This window comes from Nansenia antarctica (assembly GCF_963989245.1).
Source record: "Nansenia antarctica genome assembly, chromosome: 6".
In the NCBI taxonomy this organism is placed as follows: domain Eukaryota; kingdom Metazoa; phylum Chordata; class Actinopteri; order Argentiniformes; family Microstomatidae; genus Nansenia; species Nansenia antarctica.
The window spans coordinates 64,819,138-64,845,481 of NC_137676.1; the positions used below are offsets into that span (position 1 = coordinate 64,819,138).

Sequence of the window (26,344 nt, forward strand, 5' to 3'; positions counted from 1 at the left end):
GATTTTGGCAGACCGTTAACATGTTTTTTTTCCTGAATTTGATGTAACTTGTTTTTCTTTGTTGTGTTAGTGGCTTCATGATTTTTGGGTTGTTGATAGTGGGTAAAAAACGGGCTGAGATGGTTTAAAGTTGCGTACGTGCTTCCTTCTATAAATACCAAATATACTTGGAATTGAACGCAGGTGAATGAGGTTTGTATTAACGCCCTGTGATAGAGGCTCAATTATAGCGGCTGAATTAAGACAAGTGCTATAATATAGGGTAGGCGTTCGTCTGGAAGCGGGAGAGGGCAGAGAAGAGTGGCTTCTCGGTAAGTTGCGTTTGTAACGTTTGATCATGACAACTAACCAGGCAAATGCTTATCCTCAGTAGGCTACTCAAGTTGTAAAAGAAAATCAGGGGGGATGGTGGATTTTATCATATGAGGACAATTTTAGCATCCCCTCAGCGTCAGTGACTTCAGTGTCAGTAAAAATGTCATTGCATGTGTGCGTGCCCCCTCGCACCTTGAAATAGCAGTAATACCACGTTCATTGATAAATGACACATAACGTGTGGAAAGAGGGGAGGGCAGTTTTAGAAGGGCGACGATTTTGACTGTTTTCAATTTTCATCCCGCCTCAACTCGAGTGCTGCTTATACTGTCTGTAATAATATAATGGTCTTATTCTTATCAGGTGACATTGAAAACATGATTGCGAACTCCCTTTGCGAACTCCCAGACACCGGAGAAACTCCAGTATAATTTAGCGCGTGGCCGGGCAAGGTCCGTTGTGGAACGCACTAGGCATGTTGAAGGGGAGATAGACAGCTACGGAGGGATATAAAGGAAGACTGAAATACAATCATAAACATAAGTTGAGCCACTTAAACTTCGCATGAATTACAGTAGGCAACGTTTTTCCAGTGCGGCTCACATGCCTGTAATAACTCCGCATAACCAGTAGGTAATGTGCTAAGCAAATGAATACTCGACGTAGAGCTACGATCGTTTCCACGGTCAAATTGACTCACGTTGAAATTGTATAAATCACTACGTTGACGTGGTTTTCTACGTACGACACGGGTAAGATCAAAATTTGATCTAAGCACGTTCTATAAATGAGGCCCCTGGACTGGATCAAACTTTCAATGTCAAATCTCCATTGAAGATGCTTTTCAGTCTAGGATTAGGCTTTCACAGACAAGCCTTGTCTGTGAAACCGGCCCTTCCATCACATTGTTTAACCTTTCCCAATGCCAAAACCCTCTGAGAATGTACAGTCAAATGAATAGAACTTAAACCACAATCCTCAACCACTTGGTCATGTTTCTCAGGGGATGGAGACAAAGCCGGTGAGAATAAGAAGAAGAAGAAGAAGGGAGTCCGCCGGTTCTTCCGGGGTGTCTTGAAGCTGTTAACCTGCTGTTAACCCCGAAGGACGACTAAGACACACACACACACACACACACACACACACACACTCACACTCACACACACACACACACACACACACACACACACACACACATACACACACACACACACACATACACACACACACACACACACACACACACACACACATACACACACACACACACACACACACACACACTCACACACACACTTACACACACACACATACACACACACACACACACATACACACACACACACTCACACACACACACACACACACACACACACACACACTCACACACACACACACACACACACACACACACACACCATCCAGTCCCCACCATCCAGACCCCTTTTACACTTACACACACTTACACACTTACACACACACACACACGTACACACAGACATACACAAATACATTAACACCACCACTTCCTCCCTCTCAACACTCATTCAGCACCCCACACCCCGCAACCCCCCCCCCACACACACATAACACACACATAACACACACACAACACACCATCCAGTCCCCACCATCCAGCCCCCTTTTACACTTACACTTACACACACACACACACACACACACACACACACACACACACACACACACACACACACACACACACACAAATACATTAACCCCACCCCCAAATGCATTTTATTCATTATATATCAGCTAGAAAGCTAGAAAGCAAGGCCTCGTGTGCCTTATTGCATAAATAAAAAAACATGGCATATTATAATTGTGTTCTTGAGTATTTTCATGGAATTGTATGAAACAACATGTGTCCAAAATACATGTTTTGGGTGTACTTACCGACACTAAATCACAAAACTACTGTAATGTGCAACATACCAGTGAATATGTAATATACATTTATTCCTATTCCACACCAATTGTATACAGTGTAATGCATTGTCATAGAATTCACTCAACTGTACATTGAATTAGATGACATGGTGAAAGTCCCAAGATACAACAATAATACAATAGATTGGGTTAGGGTTAGTTTATAGTTACTTTTTCCTTTTTTAAATAAAAAACCCATCCATAAAAAGCGTTTAAAAAGTAATAACCAGTTTTAGCATGACTTCTTTATAAGACAGGCTGGTTTCCCAGTGGTGTTCCCGTGTCGCCCCCGGGGCCGAGGTGAAGACAGGGTCTTTATCTGAGAGGGGGCAGTCATCAGGACCAGGCAGCAGTCTGGACGCCTTTATCTACCGTCCGTCACCCAGGGGGCCTCGCTGGACGCAGCAGACGCTGATAAACACAACCCTACACATAATCACCTTCCACACACAGGACTTCTCAGAACCGCATGTCCTGTCAAAGACAGAGGTGTGTGTGTGTGTAGTAGTAGTGTTAGTAGTAGTAGTTGTAGAAGTGGGGGTGGGGAGAGTTGAAAGCTGAATGATAGACCAGTGTGTTTGGTGTGGACTACATTCACATGTAAACAACTTCTAATTAATAATGCTCTTGTCGTGTGTGTGTGTGTATGTGTATTACATTTGCACGCACACACACACACATACACGTATACACATACACGTATGCACACACACACACACACACACACACACACACACATAACAGTGATTGGTCATGGTAGATATTCTGGATGAGGTGTGAGTGCATGCAACAGTAGACACCATTAACACAGCTATGGTAGGAATGATTTACTATCACCATATGCTTTACTGTATACATCTTTATTTCATGATATTGAGGGGTAGTGTCAGAACACACTTTTACCACTAGGTGGTGCATCACTTATGAAAGAGAAAAATATTGCTGGGCTTGACAATAAAAAATGGTGAAGTGAATAGATTGAACAACATCTTTAACAGTTATGTCATGTGCAATGGTGGTGTGTGGGGGGGAGAAAACTGCCGTAGGAATACTGCAGTCAGTGACGAACAGAAAAAAAAGATGTGACAAAATGTTTTTGTGGCAGGAACATTCCCAGGCTATGTGCAAAACGTGCTCCATACACCCTTATGAGTTTACAACCAGCCATCATCATAAGTACATCAGCATTAAAAAGTTCATTTAATATTTGTACATTTATAAATATCATTGTAAACATGCAAAACAATTGCATTCAGAAAGACAGTCATTATTAGCTCTCGTTGATAAACCAGACATCTGTGTTTTCAGCAAAGTAAAGAAATACTGCAAGTTCCTGTTCCAGTAGAAAATACACTTTTTGAGTTCAGCTTCACCACTGGGAAAGATCCAGTTTCCTTATTCTCTCTCAGGGTGTCATATTTCCATTGTTGATAATGCATTGCTCGGGTCTGGCATCGTACCAAAAGGCACAAAATGGTGTCCGCTGTGCCCCAGTGCCTCGGTTTAGAGTTGCGTGATCAGAAACCCATTCATGGCTATGCCAGCACTTGGACATAGTTTTTAGGGACCATCGCCCGCTTCCCCCTCAGATCCGCCAGGAACCACTCATCATCAATGGACTCCAAGTTCGTCACGATGTCCCCCACCTGCAAAGGAGGCAGAGACACACGGAAGTTAACATACTTCATCTACAGCAGGGGAGGCTGGTGGAGGTAGAAATCGGAGGACGGGTCCATTGGAATGCATAGAATGGAATAAGGAATGGTATCAAACACGTGTTCCTCATTCCACGCATTACAGCGAGCCCATCCTACAATATCTACCTCCACTGATCTACAGTGTGTATTAACGTCAAGGATTTGCCATGTGACTTGGTGTCACCAAGTTGGTGATCTACCTACAGCTTATTGTTTTGTTTTTTTACATGACATGAACGTTGGACCTCCGTCTATTCTTTGGGAAAACAGTCACTTGCATGTATTGTGTTGCCAACTGTAAGGCCCATTAGCAGCTCCGCTAACTCTCTTGGTGTTGTAGCTAGCGCGACTGGTTTGTAAGCGGAAGGTTGTGTGTCCGATACCCGTTTAGGTCAAGCTACCCCGCCGTTCACTACAGTACTATGTAGCCAGTGTCAGGTATACTCGCCTTCAGAGAGAGCTCCTCCTCGCAGTCAGAGGTGAAGTCGAACAGCGCTTTGCCTCTGCCTCCTTCAGCCTCAGTCCCGGTGCTCTGCTCCGCACCCCGCCCAGCTGACGGGCCTGAAGAGACAGACACAGGGGCACTCAGCACTGCATATGAACATGGATATAACATCATGGAGACAGCTACTCAACGGTACAGCAGGAAAAGCTACACGATGACAGGTACCCCAGTCAACCGACTAGGCCTACTTCCTACTATGCAATCTCTATCCTATGAGTCGGCCAAACTGCAATTACTGTCTGTAATACTGTCTACACACATAACCTTTTTTTATGTCAACATCACAACAATAAAAAGATGCCAATCGTGTTCGGTCATTTGACAATGACAACCAGTCTACGTCTAGAAAACTCAGCACAAAATGTGCTTCCCCCTCCAACCACAAGAGGGCACGGTTACACAGCTCTGGTCCATTACCTGAGCTGGGCTCGATGAAGGCCTTGGGGAAGACGCCCTGTCTGCCGTTGAGCTTCCCGAAGCACCACTCTGCGTCTATGTGCTCTGTAACCAGGATGGTGTCTCCCTGCTGGAAGGACAGGTCCTCCTCCGTCTGGCCTGTGAAGGCGTACAGGGCCACGGCCCACTGCTCACCGCCTGGGGAGGGAGGCTGCACACAAGGGGGGGGGGGCATCACACACATCACTGGGCGTACGGGACAGAGGCAGGCAGACGCACATGCACGCTCACACACGCGCTCTCACACATGCACACGCTCACACACGTACGCTCACACACACACATACACGCTCACACAAACACGCTCACACACACTGCATCAGGGCCTAATGAGTTATGCCAGTATGTGCCATACCTTAATGGACTTGGCAGCTTCTCTTGTCTTGGTTGAGGCGGTCATGCCTGAGAAATAGCAGAAGAACCACAACAACTGTCTGGTTATTCCCAGACAAAGAGAGTGCATATATAAGAGGAACAACCGTTAAGCATGAAACTGAATGTGAGTGTGTAGGCGTACGCTAGGCTACTTCTCATAGCTGCGTCCAGTGAGAAGATACCAGCAGGACACAGAAGTCCACTGTACTCTGTATTACATTTACATTAACATTTTTGACATTTAGCAGACGCCTTTATCCAAAGCGAATTATAAGTACATTGGTCTAAAGTAAGTGAATAATGTACACATCAGTAATACATAATCATAAACAAATATATGCTAGGACAAGGGGCCATTGGCAGTCACAATGATAGAAGAAGGAAGGATTACTTTTTTGTTTGTTTGTTTATGTCAATTTTAAGCAGGGCATCTAATAGATCACAAGTAGAAGATTTGCTAGCGGTTGACTGATCTCCCATCGAGCCAACTGGGGGCTGGGAGATGAGGGCGCAGTCGACCGTCTGACCAGGGTCAGCCAAACCTGACCATGTCTCTCAAATAACTCCTAACACTGCCTGTCAGGTGTCTCTCCTGTGTGTATGGTGATAACAATGCTTCTAATGAGGTCAAACACACAATCCATTGGAGAATTAACAAGAAGGGTTCAACATAGGATCTACAATGAGGTTTTTCTCTTTTTTTGATGTTTATATGTTTATATTTTAATTGGATAGAGATAGTGGAGAAAGACAAGAAAGTAAGGAGGAGAGGGTGTGTCAGAAGGGCATGGGCCGGATTCTAATCCAAGCTGACAAGGACATATGTGTGTGCACTGTAGGCTGTGTTGCTCGACCACCGGACCACCCCAGGCCACTCCCACACAAAGCTTTAATGGGACATATACATATGGACAGATTCCTGGCATTCCACAGCCCACACAACAAGAGAGGGATGGAGGGAGAGAGAGATGGATGAAGGGAGCGATGGAGTTCATGGAGTTAAAACTAATCTAGACTGAGCATGCATAGCTGGAGTTTTAGTCAAAATAATCATCGATAATACATATAATGCTCAGACATTCTTAATAGTTCTAGATCGTAAAGATGTAGCCTACTCTTTATGTCAAGACAATCCGTTATGAGGGATGAGTTATGGGGTGACGAGGCTGGTTAGTTTTGAATGTAACAATGGGTATAACTTTAATACATACAGGATGAATATTTTGAATACATGATGACCAAGGAGGTGAATATCTCAATGGGATAAATAGATTAAACAAATAAAATCAAGACCAAAAGAAAAGATGAGCTCCTTCATGGACAGGTAACCCTTACCTGGCAGTGCTATCTTGGTAACCGTCTGCTGCTGTGCCGGGGGGGGAGGGAGGTCCTCTATGACCTCTAGAAAGCTGATGGGGAAGATCCCAGTGTAGTCGCCCAGCTGACCCCTCGCCCAATCTTGACCCATGTACTCCTTCAGCAGGACCACGTCGCCCTCGCTGAAGCACAGCTCGTCGCTGTGCTCGCCCTCGAAGTCGAACCTCGCCACCCCCCTGGGACCGCTGCACAGGAAACACAACCACAGTTGACCCACCAGGAGGGAGACCCTGACGACAGTCCCCTACCTCACGTCAAGTGTTTACCCAGGACCTACTTTAACTCACCAACTGCCAAAGAGTTCCGGAACACTCACCACCTAGAGAGCCAAGTGTTTTATGTGGAGTTTACCTAGCAACAATACTCTGATTGGCAACCAAATCCAGCATCACAATTTATGCATTCTTGGTGAATAATCACCCGTGGCACTCTAAAACGTTGACATTGGGTGACTTTATTCACCCTTGGCATTGGATGAGTTAACAGTGAATGTGGTCAGGATGGGGTCAGGATATGGTCAGGAGTTGTGTCAGGGCTTGGTCGAGGCCCTCCCTCTGCTCAGAGAAACCTTACCTGACTGTTGCAGGTCTTGCTTTCTTCACATTGGTAGGTGTCTGTGTCCGAGTCGGCGTTGGCGTTGATGCATTTGACTGTTTGGAAAAAGAATTCGATAAATAAATAAATAAGACAATTACAAACTATTTCATTTTCCCAAAACACATATCGTGTATAGTGAAGGAAGCCTTCTCTACGACGGTAAATCTTATACAGGACCACAGCAGCAGTCTTGTGAGAGTGTGAGAGTCGTACCATGACCTTGACGTAGTTGACGGGGAAGCAGCCGGAGGCGCCGTTACAGGAGCCGCGGTACCAGTCACTGTCCACCTGCTCCACCTGGGTCACCACGTCCCCCACCTTCAGAGACAGCTCCCCTGGACCCTCTGGACACACACACACACACACACACAATTATATACTACTACTGCTACTACTCACCCACTATTGTTATGCTAATGTTTTAATTATTACTATTACTTTGTTGCACTGTTAGGCATTTCATTGCATCATCTACGGCTGCATTCTGTATACACGATAAATAAACGTTGATTTGATTTGACTTTGTGCCAGAGTATGTAGCTAGCGTACCTGAGGTGAAGTCGTAGACAGCGTAGACTTGTAGTCCACTGCTGTCTCTCCGAGACCCAGCGGGACTGGTGCCCTACAGACGGAAATACACACGTCACAAAAACACATCTCTTCATCAACATTACAGAGAGAGAGAGAGAGATCCCAGATATGGAGAGAGAACAAAAGAGAAAGAAAACTATAGTAGAACAAGGAAGAGAGAGAGAGAGAGAGAGAGAGAGAGAGAGAGAGACAATCAAGCGGAGAGAGACTGCTGTGTTCTGACCTCTGTGTTCTGACCTCTGTGTTCTGACCTCTGTGTTCTGACCTCTGTGTTCTGACTGCTGTGTTCTGACTGCTGTGTTCTGACTGCTGTGTTCTGACAGTGGACATTACCTGAGGTGCAGGCTTGTTGGGGACACTGGAGGACAGAGGAGTGATGACCTTCATCCGGGACTTCTGGACCGGGCCCTTGGCGTCTCCTGCCTGGCACTCAAACGTCTTGTGGTCCACCTGGTCCAGCAGCAACAGAACCTCGTTTTTCTGAGTAGGAAAAAACAGCAAGGTGAGAAGAAGATAGAATAATATATGGTATTTTATTAAGACAACAAACATGCACAACCCTAAAACAGAGCTCACAGCACAGGGTCAGCCATTGTCGGTGTCTCTGGAGTAGTTAGGGGTTTAGTGCCTTGCTCAAGGGCACAACGGCAGTAAAGGCACCTTACGTATAGGCATTAGTTAATCGTTTCTGCAACTCCTCTCTTCCTTACAAGAAACCATGGCACTAAAGGTGATAGAAACTATGAGATTTAGGTACAGAACAGAGTTGTTGGAGAAGACATCATGTTGGTGAGGTAAAGTGGTTTCCTACAATGTTCTGATGCAGTGGCTGCAACAGGTGAACTTCATCAGTCACTAGTCTGATCATTTACCTGGAAGGAGAGTTCCCCTGTGTTGCTGCCGTTGTAGTCAAACTCCGCTATTCCATGAGGAAGCTCTAGCTGCAGGGAGGAACACACACAGGAGACAACCTTCACAAGACATGCAGCATCATGTGACACTTGTCACAGCCCACACAGTACACAACAACAGCGTTAGGAGCCTTAGGGGGAGGGGGGGACGGAGGTAGGGAGGGATGGAGGGAGAGGAGGTAGGTAGGGAGGAGGGAGGGAGTGAGGTAGGGGTGAGGGAGGGAGGTAGAGAGGGAGGATGGAGGCAGAGAGGGAGAGAGGGAGGGAGGTGGAGGCAGGGAGGGAGGGAGGCAGCTCTCACAGTGTATTTGTTGTAGAGACGGTGTCCTGGGTTGGGCCTGGGGGGCAGGACGGGCCCCTTCCTCTTGGGCTTCTGTCCCTGGGCCAGCTTAGGCGACGCCCCCCCTGGGGCTCCGTGGACTGAGGGGGGGCGGCGAGAGCCGTCTACCCGGGGTGGGGGGGGCCTCCCTGGGCCTGCTTTGGCTGGAGGGGGCCGTGGGGGGAGGACCTTCACTCCGCTGGGCCTGGAAGAGTTCAGCAGCAGTATACTGTTTACTAGACTGGATGGATTTACTATAGTGATATAATACACAGTCTGTGATATGAGTCTGTGAAGCTATTGTTAACTCTAACAATGGCACTTGTGACTCACCGCGGAGGGAGAGATGGCTCTGGTTCAGAATGGATCGAGTCCTACAGTTCAAAAATCAACAAACAGAAACAACATTGACTTTTTCTCTCACTTCAGAAAGTGGATGTTCATTCTCCGGATAAGTAACTGATAGCAGATGACACCTCTAGGCTACCTCTCTAGTCTAAACTGTAATATACCACTGTAAACCTCCCCAGGGCTTCACAACCAGGCAACCATAGCAACCCACTAACAGTCCCCTCGATGTGTCAATAAACACTCCAGCTAGACACTGCATTCGTTCTTGTTTACCCGGTGTCACAATGGCAGCTTTGTGGAGGTGTGGAGGTGGCAGCCTTTGTGATTGGGGCTGGTATGTCAAGGCTGACCAAAGCAGACATGGATAGATTCGTGTCTCTAAAGGAAATGCAAAAGTAGCACTTCAACTGTTTCTTCCTCTTGAAAGGAAAACCTTCCAGCAGAAAGGCATAATTATGTCAGGTACGGTACGCGTTTCAAGGGCTTAAACTGTGAGTGGAGGAGAAGTGTGAATTGAAGACCCATCTCTTCAACCTCCATCTTAACTGTCCCTCCTCAAGTCCTCCTCATCTCCACTACCCCCCTGTGCAGTAGCTCTCCTATGAATGAAAATAAAAACATTCTTCCTTCTTCTGCCAATAGCCTTGGGTTCTGGCATGGATTACTATTTGGTATGATGACTGATGGATAGACGATTCACTAAGACAAATGCATTTGTAAGTCGTTTTGGGTAAAGGCGTCTGGTAAATGCCAAAAAATGTAAATGTAAATGTAAATGTAGGTGAAAGTGTGTGTTCCACTGTCTGAATCGGCTGTTTCCTGGTGGCAGTACAGTACCTGGGAGGGGCGGGAGGCGAGGCTGGGTTTCCGGGTCACGGGGGGAGGCAGGCCACCCACGGGCTTCTGGGAAGGGAGGGGAGGAGGGCTGTCCTCTTCAAACACTGAGGGAGGAGAACAGCCACGGTCAGTCTGGACACACTGTTCTGAGCACTGGATACACAATGACTACACGTCCCATAGTCACACACTCACACTGTCACACATGATTCATGGTAGTGAAACGTACGCCTTTCTTTTCAAGGTAGCACAGACCCTTTGTGGAGATCAAAGTACATATACATACAGTATATGTACATATGGAACACACACACACACACACACACACACACACACACATCATAACTCCCCACTACTTCAACACGTTCAGAGGACAGATGGAGGAGGACAGACTCACGTTTGGCCTTGCTGGGTACCCTGATGGTGGTGGGCCTCCGGGCCGTACTCTGTCTGCTGAAGGAGCCCCCGCTGCCCACCACACGCACAGGCTTGGCCGGGGTCGCCTCTGGAGACAGACACAGAGACAGTGTTTGTTAGATAAGGTGGAGGGTGGTTGAGCACACATTCGTTTTTTTTTTATATACAGTATATATATATATATATATATATATATATATATATATATATATATATATATATATATATACGTATATATACATGGCATTTCTGCTTTATTGGGATAGAGACAGTAGAGATTGACAGGAAGGATGGGTGAGAGAGAGGAGGGATGACATGATATGCAGGATATGTCGATGGCCGGAATCGAACCAGGGCCCGTGCGATGATATGGCATGTGCCTTAGTGTGCTACTCCTTTTATGCAGCTGAGCATTTTATACATATTATGCAACACTATAGAGTGAGGTCTGTATAACACCATCACAAATATATGTATTTAAATCAGGACACTGAAGTCGTAAGTTTTTAATAGTTGAATGAAAATGGTAATACATTAGGTTTGGTGTAATTGGATGGCTCCTCTCTGATATAGCTCCCTGCCTAAAGTTAAAATAACATCAAATACAATATCATAAGCCCATGAACTTTTCAAAGGCAGGTAGGTAAACAGAGTGAACCTGCAAGTGCAAGCTGGGGTGGTGGGTGGGACGACCAACGCAGAGCCAGTGTTCTTAAAACAATGTTTAACCACGGTGGAGTGTTGCATCACTCGACTCTTGGGCCCTGGTCCCATGAACATGTGATATGTTTGGCATAACGTGATCAGTGCCCTCCTCCTTAAAGTGCCCTGCCTGAACCTTGAATGCTTTAAGTAGCGCTTATAAAAGTGTTATAAGCGATGTGTAATAAACAGTGGTCCTTTTATCTTTTACTACATTAAACTAATGTCTACAGTTGTCAGTGGTGGTAAAAGCGTGCTACTTACTTGCGGTGGGGTTGTCCACGTATTCATTCTCCGAGCTGGTCTCCATGGAGACGGAGACAGAGTTGTGGTTGTTGAGGTTGAAGTAGAGCGGCTCTTTGCTGGGCTTCTCTGGAGGTGTGGGGGGGCCGGCCAGGGGAATCACCGGACCTTCCGCCTCTGGGGGGAGGAAGCTCTTGGCTCTGGCCAGGACAGAGGGCCTTGACGGGGGCAGGATGGCTGTCTTGGTGGGGGGGGCCTCTGGTTCCTCCTGACGCGGTGGTGGTGGCTCTACAGGCTTCTTGGGGACCTGGGGCCTGGGCGCCGGGGTGGGGCTGGAGAGGGCGGCGACCACCGCCTGGTAGTTGGGGCTGGAGAGGGCGGCGACCACCGCCTGGTAGTTGTTGTTGTTGGCGTTGATCTCCTCCTTGACTTTGACGGAGGGCCGGGGCGCCAGGGCGGGCTTGGCCGCCACCGCGGGGGGCTTGGGGTGCGCGTTCCTGGGCAGAGGCTCGGGGCATTCCGCCCCGTCAACGGTGGCCTGCCTCTCCAAGGCCTGGATGCGGGCGCGGATGTTGCGTTGGCTGTGGAGGGCGCTCATCTCGCCGCCGTCACTGCCGCCGCCGTCCTCGCCTTCCTCGCTTTGGTCACTGGTGTCCGAGGGGTCGCTGGTGAAGTCAGAGCTCCGCTCCCATTGGTCGTCGGAGCAGAACGCGTCTAAAAGGTCCTGCAGGTACGTCCCTGAGGGAAGGACCTCGGTGTCAGAGGGAGGGGTCACCCCAGCGATGTCCCCATTGTCGCCGAACCGCACGAGGGTCTGAACTTTGACCTCCTCCGGGATTAGGAGTTTGCGGGATTTTAAACGAGGAAGCGGTGTAGGGCGTTGGGTGGGTGGGGACTCTGCGGAGGGGGGCAGGGGGGGTTCAGAGGGGACAGAAGGGACAGAGGAGATAGGGGTGGACCTGGGTACAGGGAGTGGGATCGTGACAGTCACTGATGGGGATGGGGAGTATGAGATGGTATGGCTGGTCTCTGGGTGGCTGGGTTGGGCTGTGGCTGACTGAGGGTCAGTCTGGTCCTCTGTGTTAGTGGTTGACTGGGGGTCAGTCTGGTCCTCTGTGTTAGTGGCTGACTGGGGGTCAGTCTGGTTCTCTGTGTTAGTGGCTGACTGGGGGTCAGTCTGGTCCTCTGTGTTAGTGGCTGACTGGGGGTCAGTCTGGTTCTCTGTGTTAGTGGCTGACTGGGGGTCAGTATGGTTCTCTGTGTTAGTGGCTGACTGGGGGTCAGTCTGGTCCTCTGTGTTAGTGGCTGACTGGGGGTCAGTCTGGTGCTCTGTGTTAGTGGCTGACTGGGGGTCAGTCTGGTTCTCTGTGTTAGTGGCTGTCTGGGGGTCAGTTTGCTCTGTGTCAGTGGATGTGGTGGTGGTGGTGGCGTCTACTGGGCTGGGACCAGATGCAGGTGTTTCAGTGGCAGAGTCACTCTGTAAAGGTTTAGGCAATGAAGGTCTTGGCGGCTTCTGTGGCTTTTTCACTGGAGAGGGAAACGATGAAGAATATGTTTTAGCTGTCACTCAAACAACTACACCATAGGATAAACAAAGACATACACATCGTAACACGTCATCCATCCAGAACGTCAACAAACAGTAAGAACGTCCTTCCTGCTGCTGTAACGTCCGCCATTCTCACAGGCCTCACCAGTCTTGTTGATTGGCTGTGGAGCTGCAGTGCATTCTGGGCTGGCGGCGGTGGCGTCGTCCTCCTCCACAGGGTCAGTCTGGGTGGCGATGGTCACCGACCTGCGGGGGGCTGCGGTCGGCGTGGGAACGTGCTCCTGGGTCTTCTCCTGGAGCACCTGGTCATAGGATGGCGGGGGCTAAGACAAGAGAGAGAGGGGTTCACACACTAGTGACACACACACACACACACACGTCACCCACACACACCCACACACACACACACACACACACACACACACACACTAGTCACACACACACGTTGTATTGGTCTCCCCTAGCATTAGCCTGTAACGTTAGCTAAACGTCCAAGACAGTACCTGGGCGGCTGGCTGGATGCTCCCCGTCCAGGTCTGAGCAGGGGGCGGGGGAGGCGGGAATCCCCCAGAAGCCCCGGGGAACCAGGCGGTGCTGGCGAGTGGCTCTGCTGACAGGATGGTTATCTCTGGTCGTCTGAAACACAAGGCGTTTCCTCCCAATGGTTAGCATTACTCATAATGCTAAAAGACAACGCCAGGAAATCATGACCAACCACAAACCACCGTTTAGCAGTGGTATGCACAAACTTGGCCCTGGTGTTAGATTCATCAACAAATGTTTAACTTAAATGTTTTTGTAAACACAAAACATGTGTTTTTGTGGTTTTTATAGACGATTATGACATTCTGTAATGGCTACACCAGTGTAAAGACAAGGATAATAAATCACGCCATTCTGCCTTTGTGTACTAAACATACTAAACTTCCATATTTCCTTCATTGTTCAAAATGTCAGAATTTCAAATGAAAGACGTGTATTGCACTGCAACATGAGTTGTCTTTCGTGCAAAATTACAGTACAGGCATTTTGATGTGTAAACAGCCCCTCTGATTACATTACCTCCTGTCTCTGGCGTGGTCGCCCTGTGAGCTTGTTCTCGCTGTGGAAACAAAACACTGAATTTAATATTTTAATTAAATAACACATTTATACAATGGGGGAAATAAGTATATGAGTATTCAACACATCAAACATTTTTTAATTCAACATATTTCCATTGCAGCTATTTCACATGAAATTTAGACCATTGGTATTATTAACTCAATAATATTATAATAATAAAATCAACTACTAGAAATTGTAACACTCCATTCCCTAAAAAAGCTATGTGCAATAAAGGGGAACGACACATTAGCCAATGTGAAAGCATAGCACAAAGCATTGAACAGGCTTGACAATAAGAAACTCACTTCTCTTGATGGCAGCTCGTATAGAGGACAGGGATCCCTGACTGTAGGAGAAGAGGTGGAACAGTGAGGACATGGAGGAGAAGAGGTAGAACATGGAGAAGAGACAGAACAGGTAGAACATGGAGGAGGAGAGGTAGAACATGGAGGAGGAGAGGTAGAACATGGAGGAGGAGAGGTAGAACATGGAGGAGGAGAGACAGAACATGGAGGAGGAGAGGTAGAACATGGAGGAGAATGTAGTTTCTGATCTGACATTCTACAAAATACAGTAGTTTTCTGTGAACGGTAACACTGGCATTTTAATTGAGGGCACTTGACAACAGCAGATGTTTGCAACAGAATGACTATGCTGGACAGATGGTGATGATTATCCATAATCCAGGGGCATTCAGTGTTGTTTAAGGACAGAGAGAGAGAGAGAGAGAGAGAGAGAGAGAGAGAGAGAGAGAGAGAGAGAGAGAGAGAGAGAGAGAGAGAGAGAGAGAGAGAGAGAGAGAGAGAGAGGGAGTTCTCCAAAGTAAAACATCCCAGAAAATACTGACTATAACATCAGAGTGTACGGAATTCCAAGTGTACACAGTCTTGAAGTGTCGAACGGTGTGACGTTTCAGGCAATGGGACAAGAAGAAATCCATGGGAATCTTGTATGGCATGTCATTCATGTAGAGGCTATAGCTAGACACCCCGGTGTAAAAGAGAAACAAACAAAAGCATTGAAGACTTTCATCCCTCTCTCTCTCTCAGGATTAAATGCTGACTAACGCTGCAGGAAAATAGTGCAAGAGTTGCATTTTCAAACCCGAGCTGCAGCGCTCTCCCCCTCCGCGGTCGTCACGGCAACCCTCAGGCCACATCTACCCCTCTCTATAATCGACGCCGATTCCACACGAGACAAGACAACCACAACCACGGCTGAAATACTGAATATTGAGATCCAAAAGCAGAAGCCGTTACCTGGGATAAGAGGGACCGCGGATCCCGGTGGACTGAGAGCCAGACCCAGAACCAGAGCTGAGGCGCGAGACAGAGAAACGCTCATTAAAAACTAACCTTCCAAGATTCAACCTCCACCCCCCCTGCATGCAACGTCCTCCTCCCGATGTATCCACTTTGTATCCTCCAGGGCCTTTCCCGACTCTGACAACAGGGATTCAGAACTACTTCCAAGTCCGATACTCCGTCCTCTGGCTCTCCTGTCCTGCTAGAACCGCATACGGTGCACTTAGGGTGTCTGGTGTTGTGCTAAAAAGTGAACGTCGTTAAAAAACACAGCTTTCACAGAGCCATGACTTCCTGAATGTTGTGTTGGAGCTGACGCACCACTCCTCCTAGGCTGTGCCAGCATATCCCCCCGCTGAGCTGGAACAGTCTCAGATGGGCGAGAGAGAGGCAGGGAGGGAGGGAGGGAGGGAGAGAGAGAGAGAGAGAGAGGGGGAGAGAGAGAGGGGGGGGGGGGGGAGAGGACGAGAGAGAGGAAGGGAGGAAGAGAGAAGACAAGAGAGAGAGGGAGGGAGAGAGAGAGAGGGGGGGAGAGGACGAGAGAGAGGAAGGGAGGAAGAGAGAAGACAAGAGAGAGAGAGGGAGGGAGAGAGAGAGAGAGAGGGGAGGGAGGAGAGAGGACGAGAGAGAGAGAGAGAGAGGGAGGGAGAGAAAAGACAAGAGAGAGGGGGGGAGAGAGAGAGAGGGGGGGAGAGGGTGAGAGAGAGGAAGGGAGGAAGAGAGAAGACAAGAGAGAGAGAGGGAGGGAGAGAGAGAGAGAGGGGAGGGAGGAGAGAGGACGAGAGAGAGAGAGAGGGAGGGAGAGAAAAGACAAGAGAGAGGGGGAGGGGGGGAGAGAGAGAGAGAGAGAGAGAATGGCCTAACATAAGACACATCCTGCTCGTTAGAGCTTAGTGATGTGAACCATCTGGGGGACAGACAGCAACACTTCCCTGCCTCTCCCTCAGCACAACGTAACTAATTGGAACCATTAGCTGCTAAGCCATAAACACACAGAGTGAAACAGCCGACGATTAATTAACAAGTCAGGATTTCGCCTATTTTAATTACAACACGTCAAGGTCTGGGCGTCAGACCCTGGACAACAATTGGAAAGAGAGAATAAGTTGTGCTTATAATGAGTTTGGAATGACTTTTTTATGACCTGGGTGGGCTATACCAAGCTGGAGGAAAAGAGGGGTGTCCGACTTGGCTCCAGGGTCAACAACAACTACAACAACAACAACAACAACAGTTCTGGTATTGTCATCCCCATTCAAAAAGCTGTGACCTTTGTGTCAACCTAGTGTCCGAGTCCAACTGTCCGTCAAAGAGGCTGAATCAGTGCATTGTCTGTCTGCCTCATTCACAACCTCTCTCCATCAGCAGAACTGTCTGTTAAAGGGATATCAGACCCACACACACACACACACACACACACACACACACACACACACACACACACACACACACACACACACACACACACACACAGAGAGACACACAAACCCACACACATGGACTGGGAGATATAGCCTCAACAACCTTGTTCAGGAGAGTGGGGGGATTCTACAATATTAGACATTCTAGAATAAGATAGAAAAGTACTCTCTGTAGTACAGATATGTAGAATTGGGAATCATGATGGCTCTATATGTTGCAGTATTCTGCAGTATTCTGCAGTGCAACCCTTTGAATAGGCTTCTGGTCAATGGCCTCCAACAAGTGAAAACAGAGACTATGGAATCCACAGTCTGTGGTCAAAATACCTAATCCTGTAGTGATGTCACAGAGCTCACATTACCGTAGTAGAGACAGACAACAGGGGAGGCTGGTGGAGGTAGAAACCGGAGGACGGCCTCATTGTTATGCATGGATTGGAATGTGGAACGGCATCAAACACACCATTACTCATTACTATGAGCCCGTCCTGATTGTTGAAGGTTCTTAAGGCTAGGAGGTGTGTATGTGTGTGTGTGTATCAGGAAGACATACCTGGAGTGGTGGCGTTCCGGTTTATTCCTCTCAGAGCGATCTGTTGAAGAGAAGGAAAGAGTGTGTCACTGTCCTGTTTAAAGGCTTCATTTCCGCCCGAGCACAGAGGCCGTTTTGGAAGTAAACAAAACAAGCTGCTGGTACAACACTGGTACCAGAAGGAAGGCATTTTGAATTTAGATGTCACAATATTGTGTTTGCGCTACTTTTAAAAGAAATTAGAAACTGGAACAACTAGATTTGTCTGGCTCAACAACCAAGTCTGTTGCTGATTAACCAGTTACACAACGACAATAGAACACAAACTGCCAAAATACCAAGGAATGTTTTGTTCTTGATTTTTAGGATTGATGATTTTTGTTCTTTGATGTTTATTAGTCCAAAGGGTGTATGAGAACCATGAACTGCGTCACTGTTGTGGAAGTATTGTACCTGAGGGACCATCAGCAAGCTCAATGGAAAAAATTACTTCCTCGTTCGGCTTAATCGGTAATTATTCTTAAGCAAGATGTTTTGCTTTTCTGATGGATAGATGATTCACTCACTTAATGTATTTGTTGTAAGTCTCTTTGGACAAAGGAATCTGCTAAATGTAAAACATTCTAATGTTAATTGAAAAATTCCACACATGTTGATTGAATAGTCGGTTACACCTGACATGTCTGAGGGAGAAGACTTACATTCATTCATTATGTACAGATGTTACCCCTATTGGGAATATAAAATAAGTACAGTAAGCATTACTATCTGAAATCCAGTGAGTCAAACATTCAACAGATGCTCTTCCGTAGCCAAACTCACTGACATCAGTAACTATGGACGACCGTTGCCGTTCATTGGGAGTTGAGATCAGTGGATGGATACGCTACGGGTCACCGAATCAAATTCGTAGAATACACGTATTACTTGTATTTCAGCCAGTGACCTGCTTGTCCTGCCGTTCAAACTAAAGAAAACCTTTGTGGCAGGAGGAGTGGGCCTGTGTGATAGCCGGCGGGCTAACAATGGCACACAGAGCAGTGATTCACAGATCATCCCTTAGCAGCTACGCTAACATCCACATTCATTATGATGTGATATTAGCGTTAGTGAACTTTTGTGTTTGAAAATACATGTCTTTAGCGACATCAATCTGACAGGCAATGGAGGGCAGATTAGGCAACGGAGCTGTGGACCACCTGAAGCAGTGACCTGATTCTGTGACAGTCAATAGATGAATAGCTCTGTCACAAAGCCTTTTTTACACCACACCTGCTACAGTATATCAGTTCCTGCCTCTGGTTCGTGTTACCTCTTCAAGAGACGCGTGAAAGCAGGACAGACTGCTCATTACGCATCACACGGAATCCCCCGGGGAGACATTTTCACACACTTACTTTCACCACGGCCCGTGAGATACTGTCACAGTCACAGAGACGGGGTCAGACAGGGTCAACAAAGGATCTAAATGGATAGAGAGGATACAAAACAAAGAGGCGCAGGTGGCTTTTTCCAAGAGGAAATACTCTTCAACATTTACATGTTACATCCAGGGCCATTCCCTATTGAGCACATTGACAGTGCTCGCGATGGCTAGGTAAGTCTATTTTCCCCTGCTGGGAGCGCAATGGACACTCACAGTTAATCATCACACGACCCCGTTGGGACGGAAACAGCACACCTGTGCAACAGTCTGTCAATCTTTCAACAAAACAGTCACCTAAACAAAAGAGAGAGGCTCCTACCTGCTATGGCTTAATGGAATCGGATTCCCACAATACGATGGTGCATGTACTCCAAGTCCCTCCTTCCCCATGCTGAACGGACGAGTGTGTGAAGACACAGTCTCTCTCTCTCTCTCTCTCTCTCTCTCTCTCTACGTGTGCGTGGGTGGGTGTGTGTGTGTGTGTGTGTGTGTGTGTGTGTGAGAGTGTTGACTTGGCCAACCTGATCTAATGGAATGTGGTCATTCAGGAAGTGCTTCTCCACACTCTCTCTCATGTCCGTCTGAATCTATAGAGGTCAATGTACCGCTACAGTTATCTGAGTGGCTCAGATGAACATGCTGTCTATTCTATTGGACCTAATCAGCATCTTGCCGTCATGTGCTGTGCCTATAGACACACTATTGTCTGCCATTATTGACTTATGGGGTTATATATAGCAGGCAACACCCACTATAACATTTCAGTGCATTTATTTTCCTATTGTAGTAGCACCACACCCAGGAATTCTCCCTCTCTCTTCCCCTCTCCCTCTCTCTTCCCCCTCTCCCTCTCCATCCTCGTGAAGTGGCCTAGCAAGTAGGGCAACCTTTGTGAATCAGATCAGCCCTTTCACTTTCATCTAGACAGTACCTGGAAAAAAACAGCGTGACGTTCTTTCTGAAGCAGGCTATTTAAAGTACCCCTATTGAGCCGACTAACGCAACAGCGACAGCGACCCTGGCCGCAAGGACAAACAGACTGAAGAACAGCTTCTACCACAGGGCCGTCCAGGCCCTAAACACAGCAAAGACCTACGTTCTGGGCCCTGGACAGTCTGGACGGATTGATGGCAGCTGCTGGACTGAAAAAATCAGGTGTAGTGCTGAGGCACAAACATGTACATTTCAAGCCTGCAAACTGTGACACTTTAAATAACGTGAAACAATACTATTGTGCAATATGACAACCCTAGTCGTCTATCTGTACAGTATAGTACAGTGGATTGTGTACATAGCCTTTATTTATGTAAACCAGCTCCTTCCCTTCTTGTGATTTCTTTTTTAAAGTTTTTTTTTTCTCCCTTTTCCTAACACCAGGGGAGCCACCCCTCCTAAATTTCGTTGTTTGGTACCTGTACTGTAGCAATGACAATAAAGTCCATTAATTCATTCATTCATTCATTCATTCACAACAGTTGAGAGAGAGAGAGAGAGGGTTTTTTCCTAAATGCTTTCATTAGTGAGTCACCCAAAAAAGTCAAACATATGGCATTACTGGCCTAAAAACCCAGCATTGTTATTCCACACGTCAAGTTTATTATTGTTGGCTCAGTGATAAGGGCCCATCCCTCTTGACTGCTGAGAACCACATATCCAGGTCACTGACTACTCTTTATGAGGCCTTGTCTGACGGACCTCACACAGTGAACATCCCTTCACAGATCAGGGACAAAGACACAACAACCTGTAGATCCCTGCTAAGATACGTTGTTAGCATGTGCGCTAGTTGGAGTGATGGTGTTGAATGGGTACTGTACATCGCTGTCTGCAGGGTAAAGATAAGAGCTGGCTGACTGGAGGGAAACTATGACATTACACACACACACACACACACACACATACACACACACACACACACACACACACACATACACATACACATACACATACACATACACATACACATACACATACACATACACATACACATACACATACACATACACATACACATACACATACACATACACATACACACACCACACCACACACACACACACACACACACCACACACACACACACACACACACACACACACACACACACACACACACACATTTCTGCTGCTACTATGGTGGATTTCACTGAAATTGTGCATGTTAAGATAATGGTCACATGTGACCTGGAGACTTTGATCAGAGGAAGTTAATCAGTGTTCTTGTGTAAGGATAAGCCCCTCCCATCTAAGATTATTGATGGCCATATGAGGAGGGGTATCCATGAAATTGTATGAGTCTTGTTGAGTCTCCATGAGTCTTTGGGAGATCAACTTGGCCTTGTTGCGTGCAATAAAGGTCTATGAGAAAACCAACAGCTCCGGTCTTTGTTATTTTAGTAAAGTTTTCCACAACATTACCTCTACCTTAGGTTATTGTTTTATTATTACTTCATTGTTGCACTGGTGAGGAGCAAGCTTGTCCAAAGCATTTCATTACACCGTCTACGGCTGTATTCTGTGTACATACGACAAATAAATACTTTGATTTGATCCCATACAACACCATCACTCTCTAGCTAGCCCACAACCTAACATTACTAGCCCACAAGCTAACATCACTAGCCCACATGCTAACAAAACAAAAGAAAACATTTACATTTTTTATTGCCATGCAATAAACTTGTCAGTCAACTGTTGGAATTTGTTTTTTTATGCTCTAGGCAAGCGGTCGGCCATAGACTGTGACCATGGAGCAATTAGGGGTTCAGTGCCTAGCTCAAGGACACCTCGACACGTGGACAGCCGGGGTTCGAACCTCCGACCTTGCAATCGTTAGACGCCGAGATGCTAACATCACTCAGAACTGGGGCCGCTCTTCGAGAGGAACAAGTGGTGAGAGGGGACGTAGAACATAAAGAGAGATACAAAAAAAAAAGCCTCTCTCAAGGTATGCTAGCTGGAACTTCAGGGGGGCTGGGATCAGGGGTCGGTTAAGTCCAACTGAGGCTCGCGGCTCAGCTAAAGGCACAGCTGTGGGGAGAGAAGCCCGTTCTCAGTCAGACCCATGAAGCTGCATCCACAGCATCTCAAACTGACATGGTGGCATGTCCAGGATATCTCATATTAAGGGTTTATTTATACAACAGAGGAATTTCTGCTTCCTCCCAAACCCCAGAAGACTTCCAGGGGATTTTATAACCTACTTCACACAAGTGCGCACACACACACACACACACACACACACACACACACACACACGCACGCAGCAAACAGACACGCACACTCACTGGGTGAAAATCTAAGTCTCACCTACTTTCTCAAAGGGAGTGGTTCATGGCATTAGGGTGGGCTGCGGGTTATAGGGTTAGTGGGGGGAAGCAACAGCTGCAGATGCTACTGGGTGTGTGTGTGTGTGTGTGTGTGTGTGTGTGTGTGTGTGTGTGTGTGTGTGTGTGCTGTGTTTTTCACTCATGTTTAGAAATGTTGTTAAAGTAAACAAGTCATTGCTTTTTCGACAGTTGCCAGTGCTTTAAAGACAAAGGATTCACATCCCTATTGAGAGAGAATCAATTATCAATGCATCGCTTTATCATGTTAATCAACGATAGACTTCTGTGAAATGTTTTATGTAAAATATCTCAAATCGTATCTGTGGCGTAAAGAGATGTCTCATACTAAATGGTTTCAAGGCAATAAGGAACATTTTGGCTGTCAGACAGCACAGTACTAAAAATGCAGGCTTTTCTGTGAATCTATTTTCCCCATTGATGTCATGCATGAATTAATATTAATGTGTCAATCCCTTTTGCTACGGCTCATATTAACATTAACATTTTTGGCATTTAGCAGACGCCTTTATCCAAAGCGACATTTGTCTAAGTAAGTGAATCATCCATCCATCAGTCATCGCAGGAAAAACTAATCTATTAACATCATTCCATCATCCATAAAGAAAATGGTTATTCCACAACTGTCATTAGACTTTGTTCTGCACAGTCAAACTGATGCCATCGACTGCGTGCAGGAAAATCCATAACACAAAAACGATAGTCAATTAAAATGGAATCCACTTCTCTGAGACAGACTAATTTTCAGTTGCTAATGAAGGTTGCGTTCGAATAAGTGAAATGGAAGACATTCTTCAGGGAGATTCTTCAAAAGAAATAGTTCTCATTTATACCCGAGACGGAGGCAGAGAAGGAGAGAGATGAAAGGTTACTGTGAGAGAAATCGAAGGGAATTCTATCATTAACAAGAGATTACACATGATACTTTAAATTAAAGAAACTACATTCTCTTTGTCTCACTCTGTGTGGCATGAACACTTGAACACACAGCAAGAGAAGATTTTCCATAGGCTAGTTATCCTTGGTTACTAATGTTTTAAAGTTACATGATTTAGAGGTTATTCTTTCTGTAAAGCTCATTATATTGCATTTCTGTATGAAATGGGCGATACAAATAAAGTTAAATTGATTAAGTTTGATTAAGTAAAAAAGAAAAAAAGATCAAATATGATATGACTACTAGTATCAAAATAGACCATCATGGATCTGGAAGGTTCTGTCGTTACACGAACAACAGACGGCAGGAGACAGACAGAAGATGAACGTCACGTCTGAATAACAAAGAGTCTGGGCCTGATGAATAATATGAGTCAGGTAATGGAGACAATTAGACCTGTGGTGTCAAACAGGAGTCATGGACGGAGAGGGGTTTAAACTCACCAACTGCCAAAGACTTCCGGAACACTCAGCACCTAGAGAGCCAAGTGTGTCATGTGGATTTATCTAGCAACAATACTTTGATTGGCTACAAAAATTAAGCATCATAATTGATGCTTCTTTTTGGTGAATAAAGTCACCGCTTGGCAGTCTAGAATGTTGACAATTTGAGCGACTTTATTCACCCTCGGCACTGAATGAGTTAACCATCTTACTGGGATGTCGCTTGAGCCAGAGGAACAAACCAAACTGCTCATGGTCCTATATGATGTCCTATATATCACTGAAAACCTATGGAGGAGTCACCCAGCACATGTCCAATGGTAGACATCATGCTCTGTACAGAACACCAGCCAGGGTATGTGCTCGTACAAAGCACAGTTGTCCTGAAAATCCTCAGGAGGCAAATCTCAGCTTGTGACCGAAATAACTTGAAATAACATATGACACAGTGGAGTGGAGTAGGCACTTGGCACCGACAAGTCGGGTAATAATGACACAACAGATGACAGACAGACATACACGCATGCACACACACACACACACACACACACACACACACACACACACACACACAGGCTGCAGTCCTGACAGACTGAGTGAGCACTTGGCACCGACGTGAAGTCAACAGATAATGAGACAACAATAATGAGACAACAGATGACACATGACACACTCACACACGCAGGCAGGCAGACACACACGCACACACACACACACACACACACACACACACACACACACACACACACACACACACACACACACGCACACACATAGAGTGGCTGCAGTTCTGACAGGCTGTAGCCCACCTGCCCAAGAGAGACAGCTGCAGCCTGAGCCAAGACACTGGGTATGGAAGGTTGTGGGAGGATTGGGGAGTGTGCGGGAGGATTGGGGAGTGTGTAGGAGTCTTGCGGAGCATGTGGGGAGGGTCTGTGGAGGGTTGGGGAGGGTGTGGGCAGGGTGTGGTTTCACTGTGAAGTCAGACATTTGCTTAACAGGTGTGGGGTTAATTTTAGGGAACAGAAGAAGAGTTCTAAAATACAGGGTGCATTCGTAAATACGCTCTGAGAACGCTGGAGCGCACCCAGGGTGCTCTCTGACCGTTCTGAAATTTCCGAACGCGCGCTCTCAGAGCGTATTTACGAACGCACCCATAATCACTTTTAGAGTCCTACTTAGTAGTACATCAGTGTGGTACAAGATAAGCCCCGTCAACCCTCTCCATAGAAATCATATTGAGTAAACAAAACACCTTATCTGGAAGAGAAACGCATGAATGGTATCAGATATTAACACCTTTCGAAAAAGGTGCTTTACTGGGGAATAAAATCAACAAGTCGAATAAACGATGAGGAGCCAAACCTAACAGGAACAGCCCGTCTGTCAACACAGCTGCATTTCACCTCAGACATCATTAAGCAATGAATGTCGGTATCGCATTGGAGGCATTGGAGGTGTGGGTGCATGTTTGGAATAAACCTGAGGGGATGTGAGGAACTTGTTGCGTCATCATGGCAGACAGGACATCAGGACATTTACACACACACACACACACACACACACACACACACACACACACACAGACAGACACACAGAGACAGACACACACACACACACACACACACACACACACAGTCACACAGTCACACACACCAGTGAGCCTACTTGTTGGTTCTAGCACTTGACAGACTGTTGGTTTCACTGCCTGGAGCGCAATAACAACCTGCTGTGATGGAAAAGCTACCAGCTGGAAATAGAGGACCGTACTTTCATTGAATGACGCTGTCAGAGCGTTATGTCAACCACAGCAAACAACCAAGACAGCTTCTAGTAGCTAGATGGTATGAGGTATGGACTTGGCTTATTACAGGAATATCGTTTCTGTCTCTGTGTATTCCTCGTCTGACATAAACTGAAGGCGGTTGACAGAGAGTGAGAACAAAAGGAGATGTCACGAAGGACCAGAAAGTGTCTCAAGACAAGCGGAGGAGTAATTCCTCCTCTATGGACATGCTGCCACAGGCCTACATACTCAACAGGATGCTGTGTCAGCTTTCACACACCTGTTGACAGTCACGAAAAGGCATTTCTCAATCTTGCCGACTCTCACTTTTACCATGAAACCCCCAACCCACTAAATGAGCTTTGTTACTGGTGGGCTGATACATCTTAGTGGGTAATTTGTAGATAGTACATTGTACGATAGACCCAAAAACACAATGTGCAAAAATAATTGTATCATCACAAAATAGATCAATATCAATAAAGATAAAACCTCAATATAATTGAGCTACTTTGTATCATTGCTGGAAGGAAACTGCAACAGTGTATTCCTTGAACAAGGGCTTAACTCGAGCCGAGGTGACAATTAGTTGTCAACAATGTTGCAAGTTATGACAAAGCTGCATGGGGGGTAGACCTGCCAAACTGATCACACGCCTTAGTCAAACGATTGCAAGAAATTCAGGCGAAACAAAATGCTTTGTTTTATAAATAACCGGCGACTGAGTGTGATAATAGGACTTACCTGTTGGTTGATTTCTGTTCCGACCATCCCTCAGCTCCTCTTCCTCCTGGCGTCGGGCTTCAGCCATCGTGGGACTGGTCTGGTGATTAGAGCAAATTAGAACCGCGCC

The 26,344-nt window shown here is 46.5% G+C and overlaps 1 protein-coding gene across 1 annotated transcript; it reads right to left on the reverse strand.

Moving 5' to 3' along the window:
- Positions 1 to 3,797: 3,797 nt before the first annotated feature.
- Positions 3,798 to 26,302, reverse strand: sh3d19 (SH3 domain containing 19; the record flags this gene model as incomplete). Its single annotated transcript, XM_080534757.1, has 21 exons — positions 3,798 to 3,908; positions 4,408 to 4,520; positions 4,882 to 5,071; positions 5,276 to 5,322; positions 6,631 to 6,857; positions 7,246 to 7,322; positions 7,483 to 7,613; positions 7,819 to 7,891; positions 8,194 to 8,340; positions 8,733 to 8,801; positions 9,073 to 9,295; positions 9,424 to 9,464; positions 10,279 to 10,382; positions 10,676 to 10,783; positions 11,662 to 13,167; positions 13,326 to 13,512; positions 13,693 to 13,825; positions 14,252 to 14,291; positions 14,602 to 14,642; positions 17,575 to 17,614; positions 26,236 to 26,302. 21 exons carry the CDS (start codon positions 26,300 to 26,302, stop codon positions 3,798 to 3,800), a joined length of 3,675 nt encoding a protein of 1,224 aa, XP_080390883.1.
- Between the last annotated feature and the right edge of the window lie 42 nt (positions 26,303 to 26,344).